The sequence below is a fragment of the Ambystoma mexicanum genome, chromosome 6p (assembly GCF_040938575.1).
Source record: "Ambystoma mexicanum isolate Mex_15411 chromosome 6p, UKY_AmexF1_1, whole genome shotgun sequence".
NCBI lineage: Eukaryota > Metazoa > Chordata > Amphibia > Caudata > Ambystomatidae > Ambystoma > Ambystoma mexicanum.
In genome coordinates this window covers 861,734,155-861,746,685 of record NC_090935.1, presented here as the reverse complement: position 1 = coordinate 861,746,685, position 12,531 = coordinate 861,734,155, and the positions used below count along the sequence as shown (strand labels likewise).

The 12,531-nt window shown below is 45.1% G+C and overlaps 1 protein-coding gene across 6 annotated transcripts in view; it reads right to left on the bottom strand.

Moving 5' to 3' along the window:
• The window catches only part of FER (FER tyrosine kinase), a 2,139,903-nt gene that overhangs the window by 1,875,465 nt on the left and 251,907 nt on the right, over positions 1 to 12,531 (bottom strand). For all 6 annotated transcript variants that reach the window (XM_069625482.1, XM_069625481.1, XM_069625479.1 and 3 more), the window contains one exon: positions 7,920 to 8,093. In XM_069625482.1, coding sequence (XP_069481583.1) covers positions 7,920 to 8,093 — 174 coding nt within the window. The remainder of the gene's footprint in view (positions 1 to 7,919; positions 8,094 to 12,531) is intronic.

The window sequence follows — 12,531 nt, the reverse complement described above, 5'->3', positions numbered from 1 at the left end:
AAAACCCCCGGTTTAAGCTCACCTTATGGTTTGGAGGGATGAACTCTCCATCCTGCTTCTGGTGCAGGGGCGCGCGTCCGTCCAGTTACTTCACTGGTTTCCAGAATGGCGCAGGCAAATCCACTTGACTTTTCTGAGCGATACGCCGTAAGTATGAAGATGCAAAAGTTCAAGTGTGAGCCTCCTTTTATGTTGTTTTTTCTGTCCTTTATTTCAGATGCAGAACAAAGGCGATGCGTTGAGGGGTTAAATTGCCGGTGGTAAAATCAGGTGAGTTAGTGATGAGGGCGACCCCTCTAAATGTCTTTATAATTCCCCAGTAATGTCTTTTGTCCTTTCCCCATAGGGGCCGGGGTGCGGTACCTGCCAAAGATGCGGCGCCGACCCGAGATGTGGAATGTTTCACCAAGAAAAGCCGGTAAGTAATATGGCTGAAAATTCGGCTTTCCTCTTGTGTTCCCTTGCTCACCTTTTGTCTCTTCTTCTCTCCCCTAGGTGCAGAGATGTGGCGACCGGTGCTGAGAGCTGCGATGGAGCCGGGCGGCGTCTCGGGAACAGGTGAGTGAAACGTGGTCCTGCAGCGAGCAACGCAGTGCTTTTAAATGGAAGTCTTCCTTCAGGAATGCTGGCGTGAAGATTCCGGATGCAGGTAAGAAGGTTGAATGAGTTCTTGGTTTTCACCTTTCTCTTCTCTTATTCCCTTACAGGTGTTCCAGGTTCGAGGCGGGCGTGGCTGGAGTCCAGGTGCAGGAGCAGACACGGTGAGCGTTCAGCTGCTGGGATGCAGAACAACGCGAAGCACGTGTGGCTGTCCGGGCGTGGCTTAAATAGCCTTGGAAGAAGTTCCAGGTGAGTATTCTTCCACAGCCCCACCCAAGTAACAAAATAGTTCCTTCAGAAAAATAGTCCCTCCTAAGCCTCATTTGGCTTGGTTCTTCATGCAGCATGGTCTGCATCAGGTGAGTGTGCAGCATGGTCTGCTTCAGGTAAGTGCACCAAACACTTCCCCTTATGAGCCTGGCGCCTATGGCGCCAGGACTGATGTCCAACATGAGCCTGGCGCCAACGGCGCCAGGACAGAGTCCAAAGAGCCCCTATAAAGGGCCGCTGGGCTTTTACCCGGGGGCGTGATGCCTGCTCCCGGGGGTGCTGGGCCTGGCCTGGTGCTCCGGGGGTAGGCATCATGACAGCAAGCTTACAGGTGGCGTTGATGGACTTCAACGCCATACTACAAGCAGAGAAGACTTTCTTTGCCGTAGAATCATACCTCTTATCATCTCTATCCTGTGGGACAGTAGGGTAAGCGGTCCTGCTGCTTGATGAAGTTGCCACTTGGACCACCAGGCTCTCTGGAGTCGGGTGTTTCGATAAGTATTTAGGGTCAGCAGCAGCTACCCTATACTTGGGTGATAATCTTTTATTGACAGCAGGGATAACTTCAGGAGTTTCCCAGTTAGATGCAATTTTTCTTTGTAAGGCTGTATGGAAGGGGGCCATAGGATCCTCCTGTGGACCTTTGTCTAATATGTCAGTCAGGTCATCATGTTGAAAAACAGGCGAGGGCGCAGACCAACCCATGAATTCAATAATTCTTGCCATTAGGGTTCTATAGGGTGTTTCGGCATGTTCCCCTGGGTCTGGCTTAACAAAATCCACTTCTGGGGAAGTGTCCAGCCCACTTGCCTCATGTAATGACTCCTGTAGGTCTTTCAACCTTCTTTCCTCAGATTTGAAATCCTCTGAAACAGGTAGTGTGGTCCTCTGCAACTCGAAGGTTTCCTGGTCAGAATCTTCCTCTTCTTCATAAATTGAAGATAATCCAGGGTACTCTGACCTCTGAAATGGTATAAAACCCATTTCTAAGGCAGAAGGAGCCAAATTTGTCATTACTGGGCGAGAAAACGTAGATGTCGTTGACGCCGATGTGACAGGCTTCGAAGGCGCCGAAAAGGGCGTCGAGAAAACCGGAAGAGGCCTCGAAGAACTCGAGAGGATCGGGATCCTACTCGAGGACATCGACAACGGTCTCGGCGTCGTGCCGGAGGCTCTTGGAATCACTGTTGGCTGTGGAGTAGCCGTGGTCTTCTCTTTCATCGGAGTCGATGTCGACGATGGCGTCGAGTCGATCGACCGATGCATCGAAGAACCCTTCGACAACGGCGTCGATGGCGCCGATACATGCGTCGAAGGGATCTTCGACGACGTCGAAGACGGTGCCTTCTTACCCGATGGCCCGTGGCGCTCTCGGGTAGAATGTTTTGCCGGGTACTGCGACTCGCGGCGTTTTTGTTTTTTGGGTTTTTCACCCGGGGTATCACCCTCAGCTGTCTTCGAGGGGGACGAGGCCGCTTTCTCGAAGACGCTTAACATTTTCCTCCTGAATTCCTCCCACTCAGCCTGAGAGCTGTGTTTTGTGGGGCAGGAGACCCTTTCTGGGGAAACAGAAGACGACGAGGAAGGGGATCTTGATCTCAATGAATGGTGGGAGCTACTTCGAGATCTAGAATGGGAATGTTTTCGACGGCGAGGAGATGAATGTCTCGACTCGGCCGAAGAAACTTTCGAGGAGGTTTTGACTGATTTACCTCTCTCGAGCTTCCCCTTGCGCTCCTTCAAGGCTTTCGCCGTCATGGACATGCAGTCCTCACACTCTGAAAAATGGTGCTCGGCTCCCAAGCACCACAAGCAGATCCTGTGTGGATCCGTTATTGACATATTTTTACCGCAGTCTCGACATTTTTTGAAGCCGGATCGCGGCTTTGTCGGTTCCAATGAAGATGCCATCGAGAACGAGTTGGTATATTTCGAGTAGATGTAGATTAGATTATGTGACTGAACTGAGCAACGGTGTTCCGAGGCCCCACGAAGCGCGGAAAAACGGAACTGAGCAACGGACGCAGCGCGTGGCTATTTATGGGTAGAGTGACGTTGGCGCAGATACGGTGGCCGTCGAGGGACATCGACTCAGCGGACGTCGACGCGTAGCGCCCTCTACAGAAAAAATTTCCGAGGCCAGCAAGCTGGAAACGTATTATCAAAGATAAGGAATACGTCGGAGGACACAATCCCTTCGAAGAGTGTTGACATTTATAAAGCAAAAAGGAGACTCAGAGGCTACAGGGGATAACTGACCTGTGGGTGGAGAAAAGATACATGCGATTGAAGAGGTAGATCAGCTGTGGGACCAATGTTCATAGACAACAATGGAAAACAAGCACTGGCAAAGCCAACATGTTTGGTTAGAGTATAGGTGGCGTGAAGGAACAATACATTGAAAATGTGTTTGGTGAATAATAGGTGATGGTGAAAGCTTGGGCTTAAATTGATCGTTTTACAGTTGTATTAAATAAGATACTAAAAACATGTATATATCAGTGTGGTATAAAACAGTGATTTGGTTGGGGATTATAGGATGGTATTCTAGTTGTAGAGGTTACTACACATCATAGGATTGCATCCTGGAGTAAGTTTACTTTACCATATTTACAGTAATCGTAAACAATTAGAAATCATGTTAGTGCATGTATTAATCACATCTGCAGGTGGTGAGCTATGTTGCTGTTCATAAGCTGTGGATTAATAGGTGTTCCTACTATAAAAGGATTTGACATTGGAAGGACAGTCATCCCCACAGAGATTCAAATTCCCAGCATACAGGATACGTACAATTCTGCAGCATGTGGTCAGTACACCGAGTGATTTTGAATGAAAACAACAATCATATTGCAGTAAGTTCTTCTAATGCCAACGCTTTCCTTTACAGAAAGCTTTAATGGTGTTCTGCAATGTGGCGTTAAGACCACCCCAGGGAATGCCCCATAAGGTGCCAGCAATGCCATTAAATAACTTGCTGGCATAACCTCAAAATACCCAGAACAGCAATTACACTGACAAGAGTAAAGCAGGACACAAGGAAGGGTTAACAGTAGAGGTGGGCTGGGAAACGTGCAGCTATGATGGTTCAGTACTCTTTGTTGGTTTCTAAGTTCTAAAGGTTGCCTCAGCATCCCTCGACATGCAGCCCTGGCATCGGGGTATCTCAGTAAGGGAGCACTATGCATGCCAGGGTCATAAATGTCTTTTCCAGAATACTTTTTATATGCCATAATATCGGTTTGGTACTGGGCATAGTGGCACTATGGGAGACAAAACAAATAGATAATAGCAAGATAACTGAAGGGAATTGAGGTACCAACTGCGTATATTGTTGTGCAAATTACAGATGACAGGCTGGAAATTTGACATGGTCTTTGCACAAGTCATTTGGTGCCAACAATTTGTGACAACACTGATAAGTGGTCAGACACAATTGGCACTGTGCCACAACAGGTTGCATAATGAAACCTAAAAAGGTATATATATATATATATATATATATATATATATATATATATATATATATATATATATATATATATATATATATATATATATATATCATTTTTTTTTTATTTAAATCTGTACATTTTAACAGTCCAATAAAAAGTGATTTCCCTTCCACAGGATGAAAGTGGTTGTATTAATAAACTCAAAATTAAAGGGTGATTCTTGGTTGATAGTTTTTATTGTTATGCAGTGCTTGAATATCACCCAAGGGACCTCTTAGCGCTGTGTACTATGGTACACTGAACACTGCCTGGATGACCAGAGTCTCCGCAAATTCAATAAATCCACTAAGGGCAGTGTGGCCATCCTATTAAGCTACTACGGGAGCTGTATATTGGCAAATCACCACGGTCTACAAAATATGAGATAGCCATCTGTGCCTGCAAGTTCCAGAAGTTGTTGCTGCCACAATCGAGCAGCCCGGCCTCCCGTTGAAATTAGTTGAACACTTTATTTTAACCCTTGGTAGAGTTGTATAGAATTACTGCGGAATTGAGGTCCACCCTGCATAAAATGGTGATACAGACATTCTACACCACCAAGCACAGATTGTGATGCACTTGAACAATGACTTGCAGTTGAACAATCCGAGGGCCATTTCGATTACATTGGTGTGATTGCCTGACTGTTTATGACAATAACCTACAATGAGGGTGGTACCGGAGCGTGTGATGACCATGCCGGGTGCTTGATAGGCATACCGGTCATATTATTGAGCACTGGGCATAATGAGGAAATATCTGGCAAATGAGGGTACTACCTAACTGGTGAAGTAAGAAGGTGTAAGTGATTGGGCATGTGGTATGAGTGCCTGAAAAATGCCTATCCAAAGCAGCTGAAAACCTTTGTGATTTTGAAAGCCTCTACAACATTACCATGTTGTCATTGTTTTGTGTTTCGTTACATTTCCTAGTGCCACTAAACGTTGCAACTATTAAACTTTGCACTTCGCTGTTCTCTGGTGTGACCTGGGCCCCCAGTTCACACTTGAAACAAAATAACCTATAAATGAACTTCTGATGAAGAGGCAAGCATTAACTTTAAGAAGCCTCAATTCTCCTTTATGCTTATTCTAAACTTTTCATAAAGCACTGACCCCATTGAGCGTTGGAAACCTTTTCAGCAGAATGAGCATTACAATAAGAGCCATTTCTTCAGCACATGAGTACCGCAAAGCGGATTTGGGGGCCACAGCCCCCAGAGTAGGGTACCCCACATCTGCAACCTAACAGCTGGTGAAATAGATGAGTGGAGCACTGTGCGTGATGTATAAATCCGTAGGTTACAGATCTCATGCCCAATTACAGACACGGCCTTCAAGCTTTTTCCTTCTGAGATTCTTAATATGATTGAGCACCATTGGGTTGTAAGTTTGGTGCTAGCATAACATGCTATTTCCATCATTACAACCCCAAAAGACTGGCATCAGGTGTGAATGGCATAAATCAATGTAATTATGAGAGCTAAGGAATCGTCTGGAATAATTGTAAAGATTCAGGGTCAAGGGTGGTCAATATGGGGTAAATGCTATGAGACATATTTCTCCTCCCATCACGGCACTCTACTTTTGTCTAAACCCGGATCAGACACAACAGTCTAGTCGTTGTGCAAGATGGTGGCACTCTCTCTGGCCGGAGCAGAACTCTCACTCCATTTAAGCGATCTGCAAGGTGAGCGCTGCCCGTTGCTTCTATCTTGATTCCAGCGCACCCTTGCGAAATCATGTCTAGTTCTGAATTCCGATTCCTGCTACTGTCCCGGATTCCTTTCGTTCCTCCCTTACCCGTGTCTTACTTGCTCTGTCTCTGCTCCACGTTACCTCACAGAGGCTCTCCCCTCGTTTTCCTCCCCCTTCTTCCCTTTCCTTTCTGATCTGACCTTTCCCAGTCTCTGGCTTCCTCTCTCCCCTCCCCGCTATTTCTTGCCTGTCTTCTGCTACATTCTGCTCCAGTCCACAACAGGCTTCTTTACTCTTTCTCCACGACCAGCCTGCATTGGCTTACCCAGCCTTCTCATGCCACTCCAAACCTCAGCGGCTGATTACCTGCTTCCTGAATTCTGCCAGGCGCGCTCTCTCCAAGGGATCAGCCAACTGTAATTGTTGGTAACATTTCCAACTGCATTGGATACCAGCCTACCTATGGAGACTGTACCCTCCTGTGTCCTGTTTGGTTTGCCTTCAGCTGTCACTTCATTGCCTGATTCTGGAAGCTGCAAACAACACCTTCAACCCTGCAAGTGTAAATGTATTTGTTTGTTTCCCCTTTTTTAGGGTTTTTCTCAGGAGGTACACAGTCTCTTGTTCACGCCAAGAGACGAATACTTCTACTTCTTGGGAGACTCTCACCTTTCTTCGGCCACCTAAAGTACAACAAACCAAAGAATCTTGGCATCATCAAGTGAAGGTAGGTGCACGTTTGGATTACAACAATAATATTTACCTCAATATGACATTATCATAACACTTGTAATGCCCCCAACAACACTTTAAAATAAACATATCTCAAGATATTGAAAATTGTTGGCGAAGTCCTCCTTATACCATGCCCTTCAAAAAGGACCAGGTTGCGAGATGCTTTGGTCCTCCCTGGAGTGTATTACTACTGGTATCAGTAATAAGAACACTACTGACAGTATTCACATACTACCACCAGTATCATAAGTACAGTACTGCTAGCAGTCGAAGTAGCATACCAGTAGTCCTACTGCTAGTAGTAGTAGAAAGATTATCACCAGTACTTCCAGTGGTAGTGATAGTAGAAATGCTACGTCCATTCTGCTGAAGTACTACTACTGTTGCTCCTACTACTAGTAGTATTAGTAATAGCACCACTACTGGTAGTACTGCTAATAATACACCAGTGTATGGTAGTGCTGCTATGGCTATACATGATCGTACTAAAGCAAACGGTAGTAGTACAAAACCAATCTTGCAAAACATTACTCATCAAACAACAATACAGAGTAGCAATGGAAGTACTACTAATGGCATCAGAAGCATCATTACCAGTAGTAATTCTAGTCCCACTGGTAGCACTATTACATTACTCACAATAGTACTGGAATATCTGCTATTGTTCCTAAAGGCACCACAATTAGTAATAGCAGTATATTACTGTGACTGGCAATAGTACTCTTCGTAGTATTAATAGTAGCACTATTACTTCTGGTGCTACTGCTGCAACAGGATTAGTAGGTAAGTAAACGTATTAGTGTGTCTGTGCCCTTTTGCTGCTATAATGTATCGGCAGACTGTACTTACCCCTTCTTCTCTGGCACTACTTATTAAATGATTTCAAAGCAACCCACACAATTAATGAAGACTACCACAGCAAGATAAATGCTTACAAAAAATGCTGAAAATAGGAGATGAAACATGTTCACACTGGAAAACTGGTAGCAGATAAAAAAGTAGCGAAGAACAATATTTTATTTTTACTTTAAGTACCCTTAAACTAGATCAACTATATTTTCTTTCACCAATTTGTATGCATTGCTGAATTTAAATTAAATATAATATCTGAATAGGGTACCTTGTACATCTCTGCCTCTATTTGCTGATGAATGCTCACATAGCTCTTTTTCACTTGTTGCTTATCTTTGATCATCATGGTAAGCCTGTGTAGCGGTCCAGAGTTTAAGTCCTCTGCATGGGACTTCATGATTCGGCTAAGCTGTTCTGTCTGCTGTACCATATGCAACCAGGACTGGAAACAAAAACAAAAACCAGAGTGATAAATCAGTGCTGGTGTTTTAGGGTAAAAGACAATATGCATTATTTTTTTTTAGAAAACATACTTCAATAAAAGTCAGTTTTTTCTGCATCTATGAAGACACAACGGTGCCGTGCAATTAATTATGCCAGATAACTCAATGTCAATTTTCTGATGTCAGTGAGCTGAAATACAAGCACTTTTTTCTACTTTTTGCTACTTTCTTTTTTTATTTAGCATTGGGTTTTCGCAAACCTTTTAGCTAAGTCAAAAAAATTCACATAAAATCCAGTCTAAACACATTTCATCATCTTAAAATACATCTTTAAAAGACATAAAATCTCTTAAAATATCCTGTTCAGAATACGTACAGTAGCTAAGTGCACATTGTCGCCTCCTATTAAGACAGTCCAACATTCTTCTAATTATAAAGTGCTGTTGCCTGAATAACATTTCCCCATGTATACAGTTCTAAGTCTGTTAAACCCTTACAGGATAACAGGAGGGTGTTTAATGTCCAGGGTTCGAAATTAAGATTCAATGAGCAGGAGCTAAAACCAGCTCCTGCGTGTCCAGCACCACCTAGTAGGCAGGAGCTACCACCAGGGAACCAGGAGCGAGTACCCAGCGCGCTGTGAATTTAACTTCCACTTGCACACATTAACTTTTTGTCCATTTTGTATGATTCATTATGTTTAAATGTGTACTTGATGTGCCCGAATTCTTCTTTAGAAGCATACTCAAATTTAATGCCATATATGCATGTTTGTAAGGCACCAATTGGCCTGTAGAGCCAAAAGTAGCTCCTGGTAGCTCTTCGTTTTAAGCTAACTGGCTCTCCTAGGCTAGAAGCAGAAGCTAAATGGCTCCCAGCTCCCCTCAATATCGAACCCTGTTAGTCCCTTTACAATATTGACAGTCAGGGATCCATTTCCCAGGTCTCAGATGTGATACAAATGTCTCCCTTGTCAGGTAAAGATTTAGCCTCACCCTAAGGAATTGATCCCGATAGTAACTATTGGGGAATTTTTTACAAATATGTTGGCACTGTTCCGTTTGTCCTTGGCCTGTGTTTGCAGTGATAAAACAGTTTGTACCCCTTCCCTTCACTCAGCGTGCAAATCCAGTCTGCTCTCCAGACTTTGACCTTCACTTTGTCTGGGTCCCTCTTAAGGCCGTCTATGGTGATATCTAACTCAACCAATAGATGATTACATGCCTCGCTGTACTCACCTAAAATAGCGTCCCTACTTGAAATCAGTGCTGTTTTTATCATGTAATATAACGGTACTTGAATTTCTTCCATGCACGTATTATAGAGGGACACACGTTCCCAACGGACCATGCCATGTAGAGAAACTAGGCCCAGTTCTTGGTGGATCATTTGTATGGGAGTTGATCTTGGTAAACCTAACACTGTTTTCCAGAAGGAGCGCCAAATGATCGGCCAAACTGTTCCCGGTAGAAACAAGACAGTCTCTGGGCTGTATGTCAAGGTTGCTACCACCTTTAGTTTATAAAACTATATCAGCGGGGCCATCGAAAAGCGACCACATTTTTTATGTATTTTTTTACTTTGGGAGGCCAGGTTTATTAGTGTCTTTTCATTCAGCATGTCAACCCAAGTACTACTGACCAGAATTCCCAGGTAGCAGAACACTTCCACTTGTTCCAAGGGCTCCCCTTCCAGGTACCATATATGGGGTTTTCACTTCCTTCCCTGTGCCGATTCCAGGGTCAGTACTTTGGATTTGGGAACATGAATCGCCAAGCCATTGTTGCTGACATATTCTATCAGTTTGTTCAGTTGACGTTCAACACCAATGGCTGTTTGGTCCAGGAGAAACAAATTGTCTGCCTATAGAAGCCTATTTAAACGTTTTCCTCCCATCATCGGGGGAAGGATCTGGCTCTTAGAAAAGTGTCCCCCAGGTCGCAGATAGATTGAACAGCGCAGGTGCCAGGGGACATCCTTGTTTCAGACACTTTGAAGCTGCAATCTTGTCTCAAAGAAGCCCTGCGCTGCTCAGTCTCACTCTTAATGAGGTATTAGACAATGAACAAGTTACTTTCTTACCTGGTAATGTTCTTTCGAGGGGATGTTCCTCCGACACATTCCACATCTTTGACATTGATTACCACAGCTGTGCTGCTTTGGAAAACTTTTTCGGCGTAGGCGTCCTGCGTCGATACGCTCCTTCGAGGCCCTCCTCCGACGGTCGACATCACCGGATCTTATATGTAGGACGCACGACGCCCGTAGCCTCAGTTGTAGTTTTTTACCCCAGAACGTGTGGCACCAATCTTCTGCCAGTATTACTACAGAAAGCATTGCGGAAACGGAAGCTGCACTTGCATAAGAAATTCTGTAGTGGGGCAGGTAAGGAGGGTACGATGTGGAATACATTGGAGGAACATCCCATCGAAAGAACGTTACCAGGTAAGAAAGTAACTTGTTCTTCGAGGGGATTGTGTCCTCTGACGTATTCCACATCTTTGACAGACTCCCAAAGCAGTACCAACGTAAGGAGGTGGGAAAAGAATTTAGAATGTTTTTTTGAATGCCCAATCAAATTGCAGAATAGAGGACTGCCTTACCAAAGGCCAAATCTTGCCCATGGATAGAGTCCAGGGAATCATGTTTCACAAAAGTATGGACAGAGGCCCATGTGGCTGCTTTGCAAATATTGCAAATCAGAACACCCCTCTGTAGTGCCGTGGTGGCAGCCATACCCCTAGTAGAATGAGCCCGTAAGCCTAGTGGAGGGTCCTTTCCCGTCAAACGATAACACTCGGAGATCGTCAAAATGATTCATCTAGACAAGATCTGCTTGGAAACAGCCTGACCTAAACGCCTTCCACCGTAACCAATAAAGAGCTGATCGTCCACTCTCACCCGGGACATCCGTGAGAGATAGAAACTCAAAGCTCTCCTAGGGTCCAACCTATGGAGCCTCTCCTCTTCGTTACCAGGATGTGGAGGCGGATAGAATGCCGGAAGAATTACCTTCTGGCTCAGATGGAATTCCGACACAACTTTCGGAAGAAAGGAAGGCCGTATCCTAAGGACAACCCTGTAACTCCAACCCAAGTCGAGCCCTTTGTTCCACTTTTGGCGGGCTCCAAAAGTGGTGCCACTCTGTCTGGGTCTACAGGATGTGTGGGAGGGGGGAATAGGCACCCTGGACTGAGTTGCCTTGGCAACTCAACTCGTACTCTTGTGTGATTGGCCCAGTGGTGAGCCGCCCGGCTCACCACTTAGCATGTTTGATTGACAGCTAGGCTGGTGAATGGGGGTTTTGCTGCATAAAAGCAGGGCTTTGGGGACTGGAACTTCAGAAGTCGCCACAGGACCTAAAGAATCCGAAGAGGTAGAAGCTGAGCCAACCTGCAACAACGACACCACCGGTGGAGCCCTGCTGAACCGAACTCACCACTTCCCAATGACAGAGAAGATCTTCTTCCAGGAGAGTCTTCTTCCTTTGAGCTGGTGGGGTTAACCAGTTCGCCTTTTTCGCCTTCCTGGATCGTCTCGTGGTCGAATCGCCCGTGCCAAGCACCCCGGCGGCCGGATAGCCACGCTTCACCACTACCGTGAATAAAAGGGTAGTACCTTTTAACCGGGAAACTCTGCAGCTGGTTTCTTCCCTGGCAGTGGAACGACCTCCAGCTTTCCTCCACGTCAAGATCTTCCCTTCCCCTGGATGAAGCACCGACTTGCACCCGCTGCCAGGAACAACTGCCCCCGCTGGAGCTTTCTCGCCATTTGAGGTACTGTGTCCCGCCTGGTCTCCCTTGCAACAGACTGTTCAAGGTGTCCCGTAAATCCTTGACTCTCTATCCTGGGGTGGCCTCGGAACCGTTAACATTATCTTTCTGAACTGATCCAACTCCTTTTTGAACTATCTGCAAAGACTTTTAAAGTGTACTTCAACTGTGTGATCTTGGGCACATTCCGCCTTGCTCTCTCCAAGAGTGGGCCTGGCCTATGAACTTTTTGCTCTACAGTAGACCCTGCCTTTTCTAACTATCTGTTGGTACTTTAAAGTGTTGGTACTGTGTTATTTCTATACTCTGCCTTTTTAAACGAATTATTGGAGTGCCATCTTGGTTAAGCACTCATCTCTGTGTTGATAATAAGTGGTGTTCTTTTTCTAAGACTTGTCGAATAATTAATCAGGGAGGTATATATACTTCTAATGGCTGTGTTTGAACTTGCTTGACATATTAGGGCCAGTGTATTTTTACAAGTGTGTTTTAAATAAATAATTATATACTTTTATACCAAAGCTCTGGTCAGTGTTTGCTTGTGCTACTGTATTTTAGGCCCTATTGTGTATACTCTAAATACTGCCTAACTCTTCTTGAGAGAAGTCTGACTGCTCAGCCACAGCTACCCGGTAAATCTGGGTGGTACAGACTGCTACCAATT